The sequence below is a fragment of the Streptopelia decaocto genome (genome assembly GCF_964273445.1).
Source record: "Streptopelia decaocto genome assembly, chromosome: 8".
Classification (NCBI taxonomy): domain Eukaryota; kingdom Metazoa; phylum Chordata; class Aves; order Columbiformes; family Columbidae; genus Streptopelia; species Streptopelia decaocto.
Genome location: NC_138662.1, coordinates 1742846 through 1765740, shown reverse-complemented (window position 1 = coordinate 1765740; position 22895 = coordinate 1742846). Strand labels below are relative to the sequence as shown.

At 44.0% G+C, this 22895-nt stretch overlaps 1 protein-coding gene across 3 annotated transcripts in view; it reads right to left on the bottom strand.

Annotated features, from left to right (window-relative positions):
• Positions 1 to 22895, bottom strand: part of FBLN2 (fibulin 2) — a 98912-nt gene that overhangs the window by 20931 nt on the left and 55086 nt on the right. For all 3 annotated transcript variants that reach the window (XM_082060055.1, XM_082060054.1, XM_082060056.1), the window contains exons 3-8: positions 14173 to 14284; positions 9063 to 9192; positions 4915 to 5101; positions 3532 to 3738; positions 1088 to 1204; positions 541 to 642 (exon numbers count right to left, since the gene is read on the bottom strand). In XM_082060055.1, the coding sequence (XP_081916181.1) occupies positions 541 to 642; positions 1088 to 1204; positions 3532 to 3738; positions 4915 to 5101; positions 9063 to 9192; positions 14173 to 14284 (855 nt within the window). The remainder of the gene's footprint in view (positions 1 to 540; positions 643 to 1087; positions 1205 to 3531; positions 3739 to 4914; positions 5102 to 9062; positions 9193 to 14172; positions 14285 to 22895) is intronic.

The following is a 22895-nucleotide window of genomic DNA, read 5'->3' as shown; positions in this document are numbered from 1 at the left end:
GTAGACAGACACTGGGGAGGAACCCTAGTGGAAGCCAAGAGGGCTGAACAACATCCCCGACTGTCAGAGGGAAAGAGCACAAACCCAGGCCTGCCTTCACCTGAGGTCCCCAGGAGTTACCTGTGAAGCAGATTTCCTAGAATCATAGAATCACAGAGTCATTTTGGTTGGAAGACACCCTCAACATCATAAAGTCCAACCATGAACCTACCTCTGACACTAACCCATGTTCCTAAGAACCTCATCTACACATCTTTCAAACGTCTCCAGGGATGGTGACTCAACCACTGCCCTGGGCAGCCTGTTGGGGGGCTTCGCAACCCTTTCCAGGAAGAAAATAATAAATAAATAAATAAAAATACCCAATCTAAACCTCCCCTGGTGCAACTGGCACATTTGGCAGTTCCTCTGCCAAATGTTCTCTGTACTGCCCCTTGCAATTCACAATGCTGAAAATAAGCAACCCTTAGAGAAACACCTCGGGGAATAAGATATAAAAGCACTATAACCATGTCTGTGTGGTGAACCCCAACCCCTTACCTTCACAAGAAGTCCCATCGGCCATGATCGTGTATCCAGACAAACAAGAGCACACGACGTTTCCTTCCACAACGCTGCAGATGTGCTTGCAGGGGCCATTATCTAAACAAAGCAAAATTGCAAAATACATTAGCATTCACAACACAGATGAGCTGAAGTTACAAACCTCCAGGTCATCCAAATGCAATTCCAGTTTAGGCAATGGGGAATGCAGTTTGTAAACAACCTGTCTGGGCAGCCCTAATCACTACTTAGAACCCTCCAATTACACAGAAACACACCTGTGCCACTCCTACCTGTATTGTTCACATTTGGCTGCACAGCTGCACTGCTTATCCTAAACTAAATAGCAGGTGTGCACTAACCCTGGAATCAGAGCAGAGCCTCACATTCTTCCTCAGCTTTCCCTTGACAATTTCTCAGCCTTATGCCAGAGGTAACAAAATAAGGACGTGCACTGAAATCAGACTGGTGAAGGGATGGGTGAAATTTTATTCCAGCTCTCTAAACGTTCCTCACTCATCTGTGGTTTGCACCTCCAACGTACCTTTACACTTATCAAGCTCTTCTTGTAAGGACACGATGAGAAGAGGCTGAGAAGGAGAGGCTGGCGGAGGGATGGTGGCTTCTGCTTCCAGCCTTGTCACCTGTGCCCTGTCAGGATCTGTAAGGCAAGGGATGCAGAGACGGGTCAGGGACAGCGTCATCTCCAGCAGACACCCACGGCAGGCGTCCCTCATCCTGCTCCATGGTGCTCTGTAGGAGGAAACGTTTTGGTGACCCAGACAACTGTCCCTGGATGGAGGTTTCGAAGTTACCATCTGCTTGATATGAAACTGTGCTGTGTGCTAATGGCGACACTCACCGACGCCATGGATACAGATGAGGGAGCTTCAAATATTGCAACACCTAATGAATCAACCAGAAAGTGTTACTTTTATTTTTTTAAATGCTGCCATACTATAAATTGGCTGCCTTTCATTCAGTGTATGATGAAAAAAAAGCTGGACCCCAAACAAGTCTTTAAACCTATTCTGTACATCCTATTTGAACACAGACAAAAAGCAGATGCTCACCTCTACAAGCATGGGATACTCTGGAATGGCTTTTATCTAGCCAAGTGGAAAACATGACAGCTGCTCTCTGTCATTAAGATTTTCAACAAACAGTAATGTTAAAGGTATCAGAACAGTTAAAAAAATATAAAGCAGCTCTGTTACATCAATAAGATTAATCCAGTTTACCAGTATCATCAAAAGAGAAGCCTAAATCCATAAGGCTAAATTCTTCCTGAAGATGGATGTGTCCCATTCCCACTGATCTGATTTCAAGTGTCACCTGGAGCAAAGCACGAGCCACCAAACACTGAAAACATTAAATGGCTACGTGTGAATGCAGTATGGAAAAACAGGGATTCATTTGGGGAAAAAATCAAATCACAGACGTGCAATGGACTATGACACAGAAGCAAATAAAAGTCACCTGCTTGTGGCATAGCCTGAATGATTTCCGCAGAGAGAAAGCAGGGAAGCGAGAAGCAGTTTTTGAAGTTTCATCAATGTATGCGCTTTCTCCTTGGCCACTGCAAGAACATCACCTTGCCCAAGCCTCATGAAGAAGTGACACATTTTAAAACACAAAAGTTAAATACAAAACCATTCACAATCCAGCAAAGAGCAGGAAATGTACTGGGACAGGAAGAGATGCAAACGCATTATAGCTAATCGCAGGAGTAAAAATTACCAATAGTACGAGATGTAAAACTGTCTGGTGTAGGTCTCCATGTGGAGACTGCGACAGAGATGTGTATGTACACAGGGGGAAAATGAGAAATAAGAGGCCGATGTTTGGCAGGGCCATGCAGAGGGCAGGTGTCACCACGGGGGGCACGTGAGGCGCCACCTCCCTCGCCCCTCACAGGACGCAGCACTCCAGACCGCGGGCAGCGACCCGTCCAAGCGGTGCCCGTTGCTCCAGACGTCTCGCAGGCCCCGACTCTCGCCACAATCCCCTGGTGAGCTCAGTACATCCCTGTGCACGCCCCGGCAGAGCTGCCCAAACACCGACTGCACGGGCACCGGGGCCATTCACCCAAATCTGCACTTCGGGTTGTGGGAGAAGCAAAGCAAAGCAAACACACACATGCTCCAGGTGAACGACCAAGCCACATTTTACAGTCCTAAAACAAGAATCGTTTTCTTTACCTCTTCTGGATTAGGCTCCTTCCCCAGAACTTTAATAAAAACAACGGAGCAAACAGCTGCCACAGAAACACTGTCAAACACATTATGGATGTAAGCGCTGTAACATCATGTTGAGAAGAGCGACATAATGAATGCTCATTATTTGGCTTGGGCAGAAAGTATGTGAAACCTAAGGAATTTGGTCACTGGATGGCAACACTTATTTTGCTTGTTAAATAACTGAGAGCACTTGTAACTAATATAAGGTTTCAACTTTTCGGGTTATCTGATTTGGAATCTGGCCATTGGAGAACTCCAGACATCAAAACAATTACACCACAATAGACTTGCCTTTCAAGACTTCCCACCACACTAGATTTATTTAGATTTTGTATCACTGAAAGATGTTAATGATTTTAGATAAAAATCAAAGTTCAGGAAGCAATGCTGCCTAGCTGAACTGACTAAAGTTCAGCTAAAGGAAAGTGAAGTACAAACGACTCTAAGAAGAAACGGTATTTCATTAACAACCTTTACAAATCCTCTTCTGAAAAGTGAAAACAGTCTTGATTTGAACATATTCAATACCACCCTGATCTCATGGCACCAATACATTAAAATTAAGCATAATTAAGTTTCCTAAATGGTTGTTTGTCTTTACATTATTAACCTGTCCAATTTCTATGGAAAATGTCCATGCATCAAAACATATAAAAAGCCTCACAGGAACTCCAGAGAAACTAAATAAAAGCTTGGTAGATCAATGCAGGTGGCACAAAGACATGGTGATTCCTGCCCATTTTCTCACCTGGAGAGCAGCTAGTTCCATCCTCCTGCAAAGTGAATTCTGGAAAACATGAACACTTGTAGGACCCCACGGTGTTGATGCACAAATGCTGACAGAGTTCCCCACCATAGAGCAGACATTCATCCAGGTCGTCTCCAGGAAGGTTATTTGACAGTTCGGCTTCATTACTGATGGACAAAGCTTCGTTGTGATCTTCTGTCTCTGAAACTACAAGAGAACAACGCTTGCTGGTTCTCTAACAGGTGTTTTGGCATTAGGACTGTACAGTATGGAGCTTTTGCTCACGCAAACTCCAGATACAGCCAAAGTTACCCACAAGAGTTACACCAAGGACAAGAGGAACCCATCCTGAAGATAAGACCATTGTGCTGAAGGTCTGGAGGGACAGACATTTTACGGGAGCCACTGCCACAGAAGGTGACCCGGGGAGCTGTGACACTAACGCCACTGCTATTGTTCTTTGAACTAACGTACCACACTGAAGCCCCATCTGAATTGGCCTCACTGAAGAAGCACTCTGAATTTTTAATTTCAGGAGAAAAAGTTATCCAGTTGGTTTGGAAACTCTCTTCAACACCACTATTCATTTATTGGCTACTTCTATAGTTAGCATTACAAACACCCTGGGACACCGCGAGCAGTGACACGGCTGTCCCACCTTGGACACTGGCAAAGGCACCATCCCTGTCATCTACTGACAAGACTTTCTGCAATACCAAAATGAATCATTCAGCGAGTTCCTCAGTCAGCTTTTCTCAAACACGTCCATGCAAACTTCCTTACTCAGTGAGGTCTCAGCTAGGTCAAAATAAACCCCTACATTTGTTGGTGAGAGAAAACAGACATTTGGTTCATGAGAAGGGAATGGACAAAACCTGAACCCTGGAGTATAGGCAGGAGGTCACCATGGGACTCCTGTGTGATGCTGGAAGGAGCCTGTCCTTGTGCTGGGGGAGCATGGATGTCCAAGCTCCAGACTTGTCACGTTCCCTTTGCCATATCTATTCCCAGGTTTCATTGGGATCATGATCTACAGGACTACTTTATCTGGAAAAAACTCATCATTTGCTTTACGCAGAACTTTTCAGGATTGCTTCTGCTCAAAGACAATGACCAGCTTCATCTTTGCTTCTTACCAAGAGTCAGTGGCAGGTCTCTGCACTATGTGACTCAGAGGGAAAAAAAAATGAATTCCAAAGGACTGAAGGCTTATTTTGAGGATGAGAAATATCTACATATTTTTTAAGAACAAGGAAATCTTTACTCGATCTGAGGGGGAAGGTGACTACTCTTCAAGCATTACTCCTTCCGACACCTCCCCATATGACTGCGGGAGCCAGAGACCTTATCTGCAATGTGTTCGCATCACAAATGGACAGTTACCCTTCTCAGGCGTCACTGTAGGCAAAGGTTCAGGATGCCGTTTAATTTCGGGATGGATGAAGTGGTCTCCCCCTTCACAGCAGGACAGCATCACGTGGCTGCAGGGGTAGCCCAGGTTGACGTTGGACTCGCAGGTTTTCCCCTCGCTCCTCAGTCGCAGGCCCAGATGACAGCAATCGCAGCATTGCTGCAACAGGAGGAGACTGTCAGTGACAAGGATTTCACATCATCCCCTTCAGGGATGAGCCCACACACACACCTGGAACCGATCTGCACCTTCTTTAGCAGCGGAGCATTTGGAAAAGCATTTAGGGTGCGGATGGTTGCAAACATCAAAGCTTTCCCTGTGCTTCGTTTTGCCCTCCCTGCACAAACGGCTCAACCGCAACAGGCTGAACACGAACTCCCGCTGTGACAATGATTTCGGCAACTTCGCATGCAAGGAGGTAACAGTGCCGCACGTCACCTCTTCGTAGCTCTGGCACACAGCCATTGCTCTGTGTACAGGACATTGTAAACAAAATAATGCTATAGCTCTTCATATTAGATCTCAAAAAAATGGTTCATTGTTGAAGGTATGTGAAAGGACCTGAAAATATCTTGCATGGATATGAGGATCAGCAGTACCTGATCTCCATTAGTAAAGACTCTTTCCTCGATGCACCACTACCCTACACATCCACTGTGACCTTTTAATACCAGACTGCCCTGGACAGAGCCCAGCTCAGACAGTGGCCAGAGCAAGGCCAGGGTATATTTTATGATTCCTCTCCTTTCCTCTCGTTTTCCTTTCTTTTCTTTTCTTTTCCTTTCCTTTCCTTTCCTTTCCTTTCCTTTCCTTTCCTTTCCTTTCCTTTCCTTTCCTTTCCTTTCCTTTCCTTTCCTTTCCTTTCCTTTCCTTTCCTTTCCTTTCCTTTCCTTCCCTTTCCTTCCCTTTCCTTCCCTTTCCTTCCCTTTCCTTCCCTTTCCTTCCCTTTCCTTCCCTTTCCCTTCCTTCCCTTTCCTTCCCTTTCCTTTCCTTCCCTTTCCCTTTCCCTTTCCCTTTCCCTTTCCCTTTCCCTTTCCCTTTCCCTTTCCCTTTCCCTTTCCCTTTCCCTTTCCCTTTCCCTTTCCCTTTTCCCTTCCCTTTCCCTTTTCCCTTCCCTTTTCCCTTCCCTTTTCCCTTCCCTTTTTCTTTTCCTTTCCTTCCCTTCCCTTTCCCTTTCCCTTTTCCCTTCCCTTTTCCCTTCCCTTTTCCCTTCCCTTTTTCCTTTTTCCTTTTTCCTTTTTCCTCTCCTCTCCTCTCCTCTTTCCTTTCCAGCAGCAGCTTCCCTGACAGGTTGATGCAGTGGGCACCCCTGTACTGGGGTCTCTCTTGCAGTGTCGTCTGTTGCAGGTGGCAGACAGAACCTGTGCTGTGTTTTACTCCGTCACACACAAACCTACTGCACAGTCAGACCACAAAAACACATCACGTGGATGATATCGAATTCAAGAAGTCCATACTGCATCTGCACAGTGGATATCTAATTGAGCAAGGAAACTGAGAAGGGAGTTGTAAGAGACATACAGGGGCCATTTGTGAAGATGCCCGTCTGGATTTAAATTAAAAGGCGTCAGACACATAAAATGAAAGTCATAATTCCAAGTGGCACCAGTTAGCTATGTCAACAGAAAGCCCAAGGATGGAACAGAAGAAAACTGAACTGAGCTCCCACTTCCCAGGAGAGAGATCTCTGACCGAGGAGAAGCGGCGCTGGATGGGCTGGATACAGATGGAAATGGGAAGGAGTCACATTTCATGATTTGCAACCCTAGACTGGCACCGACATCAAACCAGAGTCTGTCTGCACCGGGGAGACACGGAAACCCCTCCCCACAGCTCCATCCGCAGAAACCCTTCAACACTCAAACACTGGAGCTTTAGCGTTTCTTGGGCATTTTCCGCACTATACGTACCCACTGCACGTTCAGCCCAGTACCTATGACCACAGCTCATGCCTTCTGTCCCTGCTTTCTAACCTGGAAAGTCCCCAAACACCATAAACAGGAGGTGTTATCCACATCTGTGAATGTGCACAGCCATAAAGAGTTGCCTTTATGTGCCCAAACGTATGTCTGTGAAATGTTTACAGTACAGGTCCTGAAGATGCTGAATTATTTTTGATACTAAAGGGGCTAAATCACCTTTTCAAAAGAAGTATTTAAAAAAATTACCTGACTATAATTTATTGTGGTCATGCTTGAAAAGAGAAAAACCTGTTTTTATCCTCCTCAAATCCAGAATTACCAAATTCAAAATGTAATTAACTGAGAATTCTACTTTCTGTAAATATTTCTAGTTTTGGTCCATTTTTTTTCAGCTTCAACATGCAAAATAAAAGAAGTTAAAGGTTTTAACTGAAGTGCTGTAAAAATACTGGAATATTTGCCTTGAATAATAAATAATATGGCTTTTTTCAATCACGGTTTTAATTCACAATTTATCCCACGTGCAGGCATCACGGAGAGTATTAAATCAGTCACACACTTCTGGGTTCACATATTTTCCAGATTAATACAAGTGTCTCATTTTCCAGTGGAAAAACTTACTTGTCAAAAAATTCCTTCTAAAATGCAAAACCTTGAACGTCTTGATGTTCTCTTACCTACCTTTCGAACTTCACCAGAATTTTACAACTGACTTAATAACAAATATGGCTATTTTTGCATTGAGACTGAGAAACTTGCCTTGAGAACCACTGTTTGATTCACAACTTGCTATGTTCTTCTCCAAAATATCCTTCCTGGAATCCCAGAATAATTGGGTTTACCATGCTGGCATCTCCATCCTCTAGCAACAAGTCCCTAAGCTTGCGCTTGTTGTCTTAAATAACAGGCAGAATCAGCCTAAGATTAAGTTGTATTGGGGACAGGCTGAATACCTGGAGCTGAAGAGCTGGCACTGCTGCATCCATCTCAAAGCAAAAGAGCCACGTCTATAACAAAATGCCAGAAGAAGACCCACGCATGATCTAAGATGTGTGAAGGCCTACACGTTTGTCACCTGGAAGCAAACCACCTGGCTTCTGGCAGGATGGTGTAAATGTCTTGCAAAGTCTTTGGGGCGACAAACTCATCTTTCCACATTCCAGACAAAAGACTTACCCTACGGCTCGTGCTTCGACTGCTGTGTAAAAGACCCACGGTGAAAACGTAAGTATAATCATTCTGTCATGCTTCAGAAGTATCAGTGTCTGCTCACAAATGCACAAATTCTCCTTTAATTCTAATAGCAGACTCCAGACCTACATAATTAATAGCTCTGAAAATGACAATTTGGCATAGCTAATTGAACTTTAAACTCCACAGTAGACGTCCATGTATTCTGCTTTTCCAGTGAACAATTATCTGCAAGCGTCACCGATGTATAAGAACACACAGAACTCATCAGGTTCTTGCTGAGACAAGGGAAGCTGCACTTAAGCTTAGATATAGCTATGTAAATTATTATCAGAGGGAAATGAATTCTGGAATGCACCCTTCTGCTAAAAACAAGACAAGCGAGCGAGCAAGATGCTGAATCTTCAAACTCGTTTAAATTGGTTTGGCTCCACTGATTCTCATAAAGCATATCTCATTTATACAAGCTGAGGCTGTGGCTCGTGATTTGTGATTTGAACCATTTGTTAACAGTCTGCCTTTACTTATGAACAAATGCTTCCATCACCATCTACAATGCTTGCTCCTCTCGTCCATCCTTTTGTTTAACTGAGAAATGAGGCTGCAATTCAACACCGCAGCCAAGAAAACTCTTCAGTAATGGGTTTCACGTTGTATCTTAATTTAAGTTTTGCCCTATCATTTTGTAAATTCTTCCACAACATAGATATAAAAACCTAAATGGTCTTTTCAGCTATTTCCAAAGTGAGGAGGTAGAAGTAATACAGCAAGTTACATCTTAAAAAGGGAGATGGAAATAATTCAAAACAACATTACTGTGAAGTTTTAAAAGGCGCTGCATCACCAGGCAATTGAAACCTTAAGCGCAGTGTAATTTCCCTGCCGCATTCCCACAGCTCTGATTTTCTGTGCTCCACAATAACGCATAAAGAAATTACTGCTAAACGTAGGAAAGGAGAACACCTCATATTCGCGACAAAACCTACGGAAGCATCAGAGCACCGTACCTTATAGGCTGAGCCCCCGCAGGGATCGCTCTCGTCCGGCCCGCACACGTCGCCCTCCTTGGCGGCCACCACGCCGGCCAGGCAGCTGTTCTCCCGCACGGCCGACACGCAGCACTGCTTCTGTGCCACCCTGCAAGAGCGGACAGCGGTCACACACACAGCAGCACCCCGAGCTGCTGGCTTCACAACGCCGCCCGCAGATTGGAGCTCTCTTTGACATGGGCACCAACATTAGTGTAATATAGAACATGCACTGATGAATGCTCGAGAAGTCTCGTGTTCAGGTCACCATCTCTGAAAGCGTGGCCAGCGATATCCCTTACAGCTCATCTGTATTTGTGAAATAGTCCCTCTTCGCTATGTTTTGCTTCTCAGAAGTCTTCAGAAGGCTTCAGAAAGAGAAAATCACAGAATGCCCGGATGTCAGGGGTTGGAAGGGACCTGGAAAGCTCATCCAGTGCAATCCCCCCATGGAGCAGGAACACCCAGATGAGGTTACACAGGAAGGTGTCCAGGCGGGTTGGAATGTCTGCACAGAAGGAGACTCCACAACCTCCCTGGGCAGCCTGGGCCAGGCTCTGCCACCCTCACCAGGAACAAGTTTCTTCTCGTCTTTAAGTGGAACCTCCTGTGTTCCAGTTTGCACCCATTGCCCCTTGTCCTGTCACTGGTTGTCACCAGAAGAGCCTGGCTCCATCCTCCTGACACTCCCCCTTTCCATATTGATCCCCAGGAATGAGTCCCCCCTCAGTCTCCTCTTGTCCAGCTCCAGAGCCCCAGCTCCCTCAGCCTTTCCTCACACGGGAGATGCTCCACTCCCTTCAGCATCTTGGTGGCTGCGCTGGACTCTCTCCAGCAGTTCCCTGTCCTGCTGGAACTGAGGGGCCACAACTGGACACAAGATTCCAGGTGTGGTCTCCCCAGGGCAGAGCAGAGGGGCAGGAGAACCTCTCTGACCTACTGACCACCCCCTTCTAACCCACCCCAGGTACCATTGGCCTTCCTGGCCACAAGGGCCCAGTGCTGGTTCATGCTCACCCTGCTGCCCACCAGGATGGAAACCTTGTTCTCTGATAAGTAGGAAAAGGGAAACGCAGCTGTATGCACTTATTTCTTCACCAAGCAGAGGGCTGAAGCTCTGGATGGGATGTGAGGAGTGCGGCACATCACAAAACCCTCTACACACTCTATAGCCCTGCAGATTGTAACCCAGAACTTCAGCCTTCCTCTGACTCTAGTCATCAATTAGAAAGCTATGGGGGACTTGACCACTGTGTACAAACATTTCCTATATATAGTTCTTCAAATCAAACATTTCAACAATATTCACTAGAGGTTGAAATGAAACAGGTTAAAAACCTAAATGGCAAATTTCTAAATGAAATTTACTGGATGTTTATTGAAATAATAAAATACTCCTCCCTACTATTTTCAAGTCTATATTAGATTTCCCCCCTGCCCCTTCAAAGCCGTGTCTACTTCTTCCATTCATATACAAAAGGGCAGACAAAATCAGGTTGTCTGTTTGGCTTCACTTGTTGCCCTGTCCCATTTGACTTGTTTTACTGGGAGTCCTGGGACAGAGACAGCCCCGTGATGGGGCAAGGGGAGCGCTGGGACCTGCGGCCACAGGAATTCTCCTGCAGGGGTTATGACCTGTAGATTGGGTGTATGTGACATGGATTAACACGTTAGAACTCAGAAGAAATCATACATTATGTTCTGAGTAAGGATGAACTTCTGTGCTGGACAGATTTGGTGGCATGAAGGAATTAAGCACAGTTTTTTTGTTTCCAAGAACAACCTTGATGTCTCACTACATTTTGCTGACGTGTTGTCACGGGGTGCCCGGCTCAACGAGCGGGACGTCGATGCATCTTAACAGCCAGTGCCCCACAGCAAAGCAATTCTCCTCCAACTGAATTATTTGCAAGCAAACAACTTTTGTCAGTGAGATGCTGTTATTACTGCAAGAAAATACAGTTGTCCGGGGAAACAAAACCTTTTATTCTATGAGAAAAATGTATTTCCAATTCACAGCTTTCATCCTAATGCTTCCATTAAAATATATATATATATATACATATGTGAAGGAAAGGGATGTCTCTTTTTCCAGTAGAACCCAGCTAGTCACAGCCACTTGGCCACTTTCCTGATACCAATGGCCTGTTGTGTCAGCTTTATAGTAATATTTTTATGCTGGATGGCACAGGAGAGGCGTCAGCAGGAAGCAGTGTGATTACAGGAAGGGGATTTACCACCTCCATGTGCTTCGCTTTCTAGGAAGTTAGTTTTCTAATCCAGTATAATTGCCACCTGGAGAATTTTTTGAGCAATGAATAGTTATTGCCCAAACAGATTCAAGTGTCAGTAGCTTAACTGTTGCTGCTTACATAAGACATCCAAACTTTAATTAAAAAAAAAAACAAAAAAAACCACCCACAACTATCTGGAAGTCATTATCATTTGTAGAACTTACAAAATGCTGCTAGAAGCATTTTTATATGTGCAAAGTGTTTACTGTATTAAAACACCGAAATCTCCATAGATTCATCTTCTTCCGAAATGTGACATTTAGCTGAGAGAAATTCCTTTGGTGTATGAAATACATAGTAGAAACAGCATTATCTGGAGTATCACTGGCCATTTTTAATTTTAGTATTTCTTCAAGTATATCAGCACAGCTCAGCTTCAGCTACTCTATTAGCAGCAAATGAATTGGGAACAGCATTAACCACATTCTCTTGTTTCTTCTTCACAAACCTCCTCTTAGGAGAGCACATGAGTTGTCGGTTCGAAGAAGATTCAGAACATTTTTGCTTTAGGGAGAGAGTTAACAGGTTAAGATCAGTGAAATGACGTCAATGTGATCAAACTGATGTGAGTCTAATGGGGACACAGTGTCAGCAGAAAGCCGGATTCACACTGGTACAGCTGATGTCAATGCCACCAGATAAACATTGCTCTGCTACGATAAAAACATTCCAATTAGGAGATAAGAACTGCTACACTGGGTCAGATGAGATTTCATCTAGCCTAACATCCTATTCCTGACACAGCCAGTGGCACAAGCTCGGGGAGTATTTTTGCATCTATCAGTTGACTGTCTAAGGCTTTCCTGTAACTTGCTTTATTTCAAGTCCATTCGTGTAATTACTACACACGATCTCTTTTAGGTGGCCCCAGCTGCAGCAGACTCCTCTGTTGCAGCAGTCATTTCCAGGTAACTTGCTATTGATTCTTAACCAAACCACTGTTTGTACCATCCAAGGGAACAAACAAATCACACTTAAAAAAGACTTCAGATAAGCACAACTTGTTTCGCTGTATGACATTTATGAGAGCTGGAGAAATGGGAAAATTTATACTGAACTGTGGTGGGGTTTTGCATATAACCCTTGGGCAGACCAAAAAAGCATCATCATGCCCCAGGCGTTACATCTGCTCCAAGGGGGGACATCATGTTTCACACATCACTCCCCACTGTCTGTCTGCAGCCAAGCTCTGCACAAACCCTCCCCTGGGCACTTCTGATGCTCACCCTGACCGTGACCATCTCTATTAATAGGGTTCCCATCCTGCCATTAGTGGTGCTGGTCATTACACAAAGGTGCAATGCGTTGGTGCACTAATATAAAATGTCCAGAGACATCAAGATACATCAATAAGTAGCTTTAACATTTAAGTTTTTGCCACTTGAAAACCCCAAAATGGCATTTGGAAACACCAGACACCTCAACACGCAATCTCTATAGAAACAGCCTCGGCCTCGGCAGACACGGGGGAGGCATCACTTGTTTGCTTCAGCTGGAAAAATCAATCCCTCAGTGCACTCATGGTCGCTTGTCAAACCCAAGATGTATAGACAACTATCCTGGCAGAATGGTAACTAATTTTTAGAATTAGTATCTATCTTCTACTTTTTGAACCCTTTAGATCCCGAGTCGCGTTGGTGGGTGCGTGCACGCCGGATGGTGACGGTGCAGGATGGTGCTGGACCCGCACGGTGACCAGCGCGGCACACGGGCACAGCTCCAGTGCCAGCAGGACAGTTTTGTCTGAGCTTTCGAGGTTTGAGTTCGAATGCTTTGTTACATGAAACATCTTATTTATGTGGAATATTTACAGGTGGTTTAAAATCTTCAAAACAGGGACACAACTGAAATTTTGTAAGTAAACCAGCTGAACTCCTGATGTCTTTTGCTTCCAAATCCCAACAGATTCACAGGGACTGATACATTTAGGATCTGGCTTTTTCATCTAAACCCAGCCTCAGATGTGCAGGTGCAACTCATTAACATACTGGATTTGCACCTACTTAGGCCAAGGCTGGAATTTTTTAATCTGTCTTTAGTTCACAGACAGTTGGCAGACAGTTGGTTATGTCATGCCAGATCCCAATAGGGGCTAGATTTTAATCTCCCAGTAATTTCAGAATGGTGCGATGATACTACCCTGGATAAAAATGATGACCGCAAACTTTTTTAATGCTGAAAATGCTGGGATTACTCTTAGAGAAATCTATCTATCTTATGTAGCACCAGAGAACTTTGCCTTCATGCCTCCCTCTGTTTCAGACTGGGGGGGTGAATGGCAGGGAGCGTCATGGTCCCTGTCACCCTGCACCCATTCTTCTTTTGCTGTGCGGTTTGGACCTGGCACCCTCACTCAGCCCAGATGCCGCTGACACGGGCGTCAGAACCCGCAGCCATTCATATCGGACAATAAACACATCGTTTAACGAGACGGATAATCACTGCATTTAGCACTTGCCAAGTGGAAGACAAACACATTTAGCTACTCTGCCTTTCTATTTATCTGCTGCTCCACAGATGCACACAAAACTGGAAAACAAAAATTTGTGCTCTGCCCACATGGGAGAGGAAAAGAAACCTTAAAAGGCTTTTGTTTAGATCAGACTTTGGGGAAAGGGAGGGGGAAATCCTTCTTTCAAATTTGGCAAGACATATTGCCAGTCTACCAGCAATTCATACAATGAATGAAACGGTTCCCAGTGTCCTGAACATCGCACGAATTGTGCAATCGTTTCATTTCTTCTAAAGGGCTGCTCTCTATGTTAAGTTAAAATGCTTGGTTTTGCCTTACGTACCTGCAAATATCACCATCCATTCCACTTACAGGGATTTCTGTGCACTCCCCGTTGTCTATAGCCCACTGTTGTCCAGCTCCACAGCAGCTCTCAATCAATTCCTTTGTGGAACCTGTAGAAAACACACACCCAGAATGTTTTGTATGGAATGGGCTGGATTTAGCTCTGTTTTCTTAATTGAGAAGATCTTTAAAATAACAATAGTTCAGCTTTTTCTTAATTTTTTTTCTTTTTTCCTTTCCACATTTCATTCAGTTACATGCAAAAGAAAGAGGCAACTAATACCTGCAGTATCTTGACACCTAATAATGTCTTTTAGGGAGGAACAGCAGAAGCAAATCAGAGTTTTAAATACAATAAAAGACATAACTGATTTGAAGACAACTCCACCTTTGACATCTCTGAACAAAAACCTGAAAAATCATGCTTGGCCACTCAATGCAAGTTTAATAAGTCAATACAGTGCCTTTGCACCACCAGCTGGGCAGCATGAAGGTGTCCAAACAAAGCTCACAACAAACAAAACACAAGCTTGGCCTATGGCACACGCAAGTGGCAGCAGTTCTCTTATACCAAATTATAAATACGAAGTTTCACTGGTGAATAACAACAAACTGAAGCACATTTCTTGTCACAGTCCCTTAAAGGTCTTAGCATTTTGCAAGGGTGTTTCTAGTAGGTTTGGCATACATAGCATTAAGAAATTGTTTCCATAAGACCAATGGAGAAATTTCACTCCCCAGAATTGCCTGGGGTACATATACCTGCAGTGTCCTATGGCTGAACTTGACGGTTCAGCTAGTTTAAAATCGTAACAAAAAAGGTTTGAGAAACGTAACTCTGACTCTGCTAATGAGCTGACGTAAAACACGGGCACTAAGATGTAAATTTTCAAGTCACAGTGAAATATGACTTAACCTAGCAGATTTGCAATATGCTACATGGACAGTATACAACAGACTTGGGTCACATCAGACTGAGCAGAGACATTTGGGAAGGTCCCTCCTGCACCCGCTCACGCCATGGATGGGCTCTACTCATGAGTGGACCAGCTAATGGGGCCACAGCAGGAGCTGTCGGCTTTGGGAACAGTTACACAGATACCGGGTAAGAAAGTGATTAAGAGATGTATGTTAGAGCGACATGAGGTGCATTACAACTGCTTGGGAGCTGTGATTTCGCAGTACTGATATTCATGTCAATACACAGAATCAAGATGGTCTATCAGACCACAAGGCTCCTTGTTCTCCACAAGAGTCCATGGTCCTGGGCTGAGGAGCTGAAGCGGCACCTGCTCCATTGGCTCATCAGAAGTGCTCCAGTTCCTTTCAAAACCATTTCTATGGATATAAGAAACACTTTGTGCATTTTATTCATCCTTCTGGGCCAGTCTCTGACATGGTTTGGTGTTACCATTAACAAGAAACAAGACAAACCCACCCCAAACAGAGTTGTAGGAGATGTGTGGGGGCAATGGAGCTTGGGTAGCTCCTTGGGTATCACTCCCTGACCAACATCCAGCAACCCAACGCTGCAGAACGATGGATTTTCAAGATCCCCCAGTCACTTTTGAGATAAATCCCTCCTGAATCAGTTCTGCTTACACCAGGAGCGTGAGGAACCTCTTTCTCTACAGGGATTTTAGGAGAAATGCCGTTGCTGAAGGTGCAAAACTCAACACAACTCAACATGTGGAAGCCTGTCGCTGCTGGACCGGCCCTGAGCGTGCTGGATCTGTCGGGAATGGCACTGCGGCTGACCCGAGGCTCTGCCGTCAGCCCAGCTCAACTGAGATGGCAGCTTCTCCAGCCGTGAAAAAGTTAACACAACCCTTTCTTTTGTCTGCATTCGGTATATGGTATCAAGCCAAATAATTTTTCTTTGCAAAATTGTAACACTTGAGCGAGACATTTTTAGAAACAGCTACAACTCAAAACATCTGGGTACCCACGCTGCACAATGCAGAGGAGACAAAGCCAGCCCAGGCTAGCAGTCTTTACAGCACTTATTCTATGTTTCAAACAAGGCTAGAACTTTATAAAGTGTCTTGGAGAGCTAAGTAGTCAGTGGATATCAAGGGTAAGCAGTTGAAGTGAATTGTGATCTTCAATGTTAGAAAATATTGGCACTTACACAAACACTACAAACCTCCTCAGCAGAAGACTATTCCTTTATGCTTGTAATATTATCTCCTAAATTAACGGTAACATTTTGGAAACTGGAAAGTTCTCATCACCAGCGTGGCTTGCTTTATAAAAAGCAACTAGAAAAATTAAACACACGCAAAATATGGGGCTTGTGATCATGAAATGTCTGCACATGAGAAAGTGACTTTAAGAAACTGTATCTAACAGGAAGGAAAAAGAGGTGGGAAAGGAAGGAGGAAAGGAAGGAGGAAAGGAAGGAGGAAAGGAAGGAGGAAAGGAAGGAGGAAACGAAGGAGGAAACGAAGGAGGAAACGAAGGAGGAAAGGCGGAAAAGAGGAAAGGAAAGTAAGAAGGAAAGGAGGAAAGGAAAGTAAGGATGGCCCCCGCTCCTCCCATAACTTTTGTACATTTTATCTCATTTTCTTTAAGGCTTTGGGGAGAAACAACCCCAAGCAGCCCCACTGCAGAGGGTTCCATGCCCAATGCCATTCCTGCTCACACACGGGACATGTGGCATCAGAACAACCACAGCTGGACTTCAGGCCAGGCAACGCTCTCATTTATGCGGTGTATTAACCATGTTACAAATACAACTGAGTCTTGAAAGCTGTATGACATGTAAGAGTTGCTATATGACATGAGAGGGAGGATATACACAGTTAAACTAGGCAGGAAATACACCTGGTACCAGATAGTAACAAATCATTGCTATAACACAGTTTTTCAACATAGTTTTAATGTATTCCCTTGGTGGAAACCCCGTTCATTTTACCACATGCTGAAACACATCTGTTGCTACAGTATTGCTAGGTTTAAAACACAAGAATACATCAGAATCTACTAATGTGTATTGCAGTAATCTACATGATTTATAATTCAAATAAAAATGAACTACTCGTTCCTCACTAAAGACTCAGTATCAGATTGCTGTACTGAAGTGCCACATCATTAAACAGTCATATCTACAAGATATATTGCCTTTTGTTACGAGCTTATGAATTTTTAAATCTAGAATGCACTTATAATAAAATGAACAAACTACTGCATTTTATCTCAATCACGAATTAGAAAAACTGAATAATTCATAATAGGATTAACAGTCATTTGTGTGGATTTAGGATATTTTGATTACACATTAGCACGTGCAAATATACACAACAAGATACATACACAAGACTGAAGATCACACAGCTTCTATGCTGGATGGAGACTATAGATTGTGAAATACTGATACATTCAAACAGAGCTCTGTTTATTTGAGGCTCTCATGATATTAACAGATTGAGAATTAGATTTGCATCTGCTCATAAAAAATAAAGTAATTGTGTCTGAGAACACCATAATCCTGAATATTTGTTACACTGTGTGTGCCCTTGATACTTCATAAGACACCTGTGAACAGATAATTTGCTATTTATTAATTTCCTCACTAGGAAAAAAATGTAGTTTATTTCAAGCTGTACTATAAAACATCATCAAGTCTCCTCACTTGTTTTCAATTTAGCAACTTATCTCCCACAATTATCACTCTACATCACTCTGAAGATATGAGCTTAAGTACATTTTGGCCTCATCTCAAAAGTTCGTGTATTGTCTTTTAGAGACATGGAGAATGTAATGCAATTATTTAGAGAAACCTTTTCCCCTCCTGAGAATTTTAACTCTTCCCTGGCTGTGGTTTAACAGGTCACGTTGTCCCAGCACCGGGTCCAGACCTGGCTGGGTTTTCCAGGGCCACACGACATCCACGCAGCTCATCTTGCAGACAGAGAAATCTGCTCCGGGCGGTGTGTGTATTTTGGAAAGTTTAGCTGAAGCTCAAATATTACACTGAGGAAAACACATGGTCAAAGGCTACTAAATTATTTCCCCCCGCTCGCACAGTGAACCATAAGTTTGTCAGAATAGGACAGGAGAAAAAAAGGGATTTTCAAAAACCCTCCTCCCTTTTTGCCCTTGAGTGTTCATAGATTACATTGTGAGAGTGATAAAACATCAGCCAGATCTATGACTGGTCAAGACGGGATAAAATATTCCCATTTCTTGCCGGAACTTTTTGTGACAGTAAAGTTTCACTGATTTCAGCTTCACCTGAACTTCCACTCAGAACATTTATGTGGTTTCACACCTCTGATTTCATTGCTTGCTTCCACTCTCACTTCGGTTCTGCGGTACATTTGAATCAACTGCTATCTCCTGTTGTGCAAATACCCACTCTTGGGGTAAATGCACTGACGGAGCTATGAGGCGCGTTTTATGCACCGTTCTCCTGTTGTAAATGTTTATTTGCCTAAGCAGAACACACAGCCAAACCCTCAGACATGAGCGCTCCCTCCCGATGCACTGACCATCACTCATCAACCCATCCAGGTTTCCACCCACCAGTGGCACGTGATGGGTTAAACCTTGGCCATTGCCTTTGACACTACCAAGATTTCATTCAGTTAAAATAAACAATTACTTTCCTTTCTATTAAAATTATTATAGGAGTCATGATCACAGAATCACAGAATGTTAGGGATTGGAAGGGACCTCAAAAGATCATCTAGTCCAATACTCTTACATGGTAATTTTTATCTATAGAGAGATGCAGTGCAGGGGCTTGGATATAACCATTTGATCTAAGCTGTAGGTTAAGTTCAAAACTGGTATTATTCCCCAATAAGATTACCTATTAGCCAGGGAAAGTCAGTGCACCTCTATCCAGGTGAAACATGAGTCACAGGTAAGACTGGCATTCAGGGGCAGCGGGATGTTGTCAGCCCCACACAGCTCCATCTCTTCACTGCTGGCTTTAATTTAAGCTGTTAATTGCCAAATTGGCACTCACATGCAAAGGAGGCCACGGTCATACCTCCATACCTGAGCTCTTGTTCTGGAGCTCTTCAGCTCCTGTACCTGAGAAAAATCATTTATCTTCCCCAAACCTATAGTACTTTCTCTTTGAGGTAGGAGGGGAACTAAAACCCAACAAACAACGCAGGATCTTGGAAAGAAATGAGTTTGTGCATTCAGATTAACTTTGATGTGGAACCTCAAGACACAAGGCGCTCCACTACGACACATCTTCATTTGGAGGGTCTCACTGCTCGGCCACGTGGGAAGCTGAAAACCGGGACTCTCAGGCTACAATTCTGCAAAAAGCAACTGCACAACGTGGGCTGGTATAAACCCTTTCACACCTCAAGAGACAAGCGTTACACGGTGTGAAAGCCGACCCAGTGGGACAGGTTGGTTTCACCCGCTGCCACCATCCTCACCCACCAGAGGTGAGTGGAGGAAGAACAGAAACGGTACTAGAGCAGCACAAAAGCAGCTCCCATTGCGTCCCATGAGCACACGTGGTCAAGGAAGGGATCAAAGCAGAGTGCTGCTTTTCCTGTCTAGTCAGAACTCCTGTCTAGTTCCCCGCTCCCTTATAAAAAACCCCAAAAAGCACCTTGAAAATATGTTTATAGTTTTATATATGTCTATCTTTCCTTTTAAAGGAAGGGGTATCTAAGCCTACAATGCACCCTGCACATACATTTCACGAGAATTGCTTGCTCACACTATAGGAGAACGTATTGTGTTTCCTTATGAAATACCTGCCTGAGAACAAAATCCCATATATCACGGCAAATAGTGAAGAATAACTTCACAGAACAACGATTAACTTGATGGAGTTCTTCAAATACATAAAAATACCTGTTTCCAGTGGGTCTTTTTTCTGCTCCAATCTCTTCATCATTTAAAGCTTTAATAAATGAAAAAAAAAAAGTACTGTAGCATTACTCCTTAATAGCTTGTCATTTCTTATCTTATCAACAGTCTGAGAGGGTTTATTAAATTCCCTCATTGAATTTCACCATTTGGTTGTGCAGTGTAACATGATTTATCTGAGCTGGCTAGGAAGACATTTTAATGAGTTAAGGTGAAGAGGAGAAGAACGTTTGTGTTGGCAGAGCCAGGGGAGGGCAGGGTGACCGCCCAGCTGCTCTCGCTTCAAACCCAGTCGCACTTGCGTCATGGGGGCCGGTTCAGCTTTGCTCAGGACCTGCTCCTGGATAAATCAGCGCAGGGTTTGCTCTGTGCAGGTTACTGCAGGCTCCGCCGTGTTCAGGAGCGTATTTGACCCTCATTCTCACTGAAATGAGAGCGGTGCTCAAGCGTTTCCACAATTAAATCCTGCCTTAGCTCACTGCCAATCCACGGGCACTCATTAGACTTTTAGGCTCCTCTCATTGGAAATAACAAAAAAGATAGCAGCAGAAATACCGACAGAGCCGAGAGTTCAACGCGCATCTCACAGCTTCAGTCCAGTACCTAAGGCTCCTGTCCTCTTCTCCATCGCCTCTCCCATTCCGACTGGCCTCAGTTTGCCATCCCATCGTCCACCACACTCGCAGCAACCTGCCTTCGCTTTAAACTTCATACAGCATTTTTCTACGCTCTCCTGCTTCCCCCGAGGTCACCTGCATCTCTTTAGAAACCCATCCCACCCGTCAGCCAGGACCAGCTCTGCTCTGCTGCCTTCGCTCCTTGGGAGGCATCTGCTTTCCATTTCAACCTGAAATCGTTCTGTTTCCTACATTATTCTTTTTTTCATAAATTCCTTATGCTGGCTTGCTTGGCAAAACATAGAGAGTTGTGTCTGCCCAAAGGCACAAAGAAAAACTGGATAAAACAAACTGAATGTTCTCATTTTACTCTGCACTGTACAATAGAGACATACATCAACATAACCCCAGCCAGGATTGTTTGGCAGATTTTCTTCAAAGTGTGAATGAATAGCAACCTTATATTCCCTCCGGCTTTAGTTCTGGATAATCCTTGTAAGTCAAAACTTGTATTACCTGCGCCAGAGGTCAGATAATGTAGCCGATGTTTGGTCTTTAACGTTTCCATGACAGCAGCCTTTATTAGCTCCAGGTTGAAAGAAGGGGGAGGGGAACCAACTAAATGAATTCTTTAACCTTTTTCACCAACTAAAACCCTAAGCAATTCCTCTTCCTGCCTTTAAAAAAACGGGCTCGTTTGGATCTATCCTTCTGTCAGCGAGTTTCAAGTGAAACAGCTCATTCACCATCATCCTTCTATCGGCTCCAATTCTAACTCAAGTTGGCACAACGTTCCTTGCCCTTCGGCAGAGTCTCAGCTGCATTTTCCTCAACTTCCCTTCCCCAGATATTGCACCGAGTATATTTATTCTATTAACTTTCAAAAGAGCTGAGGCTTTGGAAAGCCTGGTTCTGATTACACTTGTGATTCCTGCCTAAAGGGTTTTATCTTGGGGGAGAGCGTGCTCTTTGTGCGCTCCTTTTTGTGGCGAGGTAGGCTCCTTGCTCCAAAGCCGGCAATTCCACCAGCCCTGCTTAAGCTTCAAGTGTTTCTCAGGGGATGTAGCCAGGGACTGTCTGTCCGAGCGCCTGGGAAATTTAGGCAGGATCCCTGAATCTGCTGCAACTCAAGCATTTAGTAACCCGAGCACTTTCAGTATGTTCTCAGCTGATTGTGCTGAGGTTGTAATGATAATGAAATTACCAAAATAATATTTATTTTTTTTAAATAAAAGCAAACAAAGAGGCAAAAGGATGTGTGTGTAAGGCCTTAATTCAGCTTATGCGCTTCCCCTACCCCTGTGCCTTTATCTACAGAAAAAAATTACTTACTTTCACCTTGTAACTATTCAAACCCCCACACTGCAATACTAGGGACAGCCATCCATCAAGACATGTTGCTACTTCAAAATTTAAGAGTGTAGTAGTGAAAAAGGTCTTTATTTTGGATGGGGAACACTGATCAAGGACAAGCCAAGCTACTGTGCCTTTATGGTGTTCAATTGCTTAAGAACGCTGGACACACCTTAATCAGGCAACCCAATTAAATACAGAATTTGCTTTCATACCAGTCACAGTAGAAACCGGGCTGTTGTGTAAGGTCACAAAGGAGGATTGTACGCTTGTATCTGAATCGTATCTTCTTCACAGGGGCACGGATGACAGGTTTAGACACACATCCTGGCAGAACTAACCCATGAGAGGGAACTGGTTCTGAATAGCCATGGGGAGCCAACCCCCAAGTTCACTTTCAGGTTGCAGTTGTGAGCTTTTAGGCATTTGAGTTTTGCAACTTTGATAACTGAGAAAAAATCCCAAGCAGAAGAACAGTGCTTGATCTGTTTCAATTGGTACAAGCGCATCAGCACAGATAATAAATATGCACCCGGGGCTGCACCCTAGGAGAGCCCAGCCAGAAATTGTTCACAGAAACACTTTGAATCCTTTTGAGGAAAAAAAACAAGGCCAAGATTTGCTTTCTCTTCATGACCAATTCATGCAAAGCAGAAACACAGTAAAATTCATCAGCGAAGTTGTTCACTGTGAACTGAAAGCTCATCTATATTCAGAACATTACTGAAACAAACTGGGAAGATGCACTCACTGACTCATCCCCAGCTGCTGGTGTCAGCTCATTTTCCCTGCAATGTTTCCTAATACAAGTTTTGAAGGACATGAACGCGAGATGTTAACAACTGAGCACCAGCCCCATGGCCCTGCACACCTTGCACAGGTGAGAGCACCCATCACAGCACCA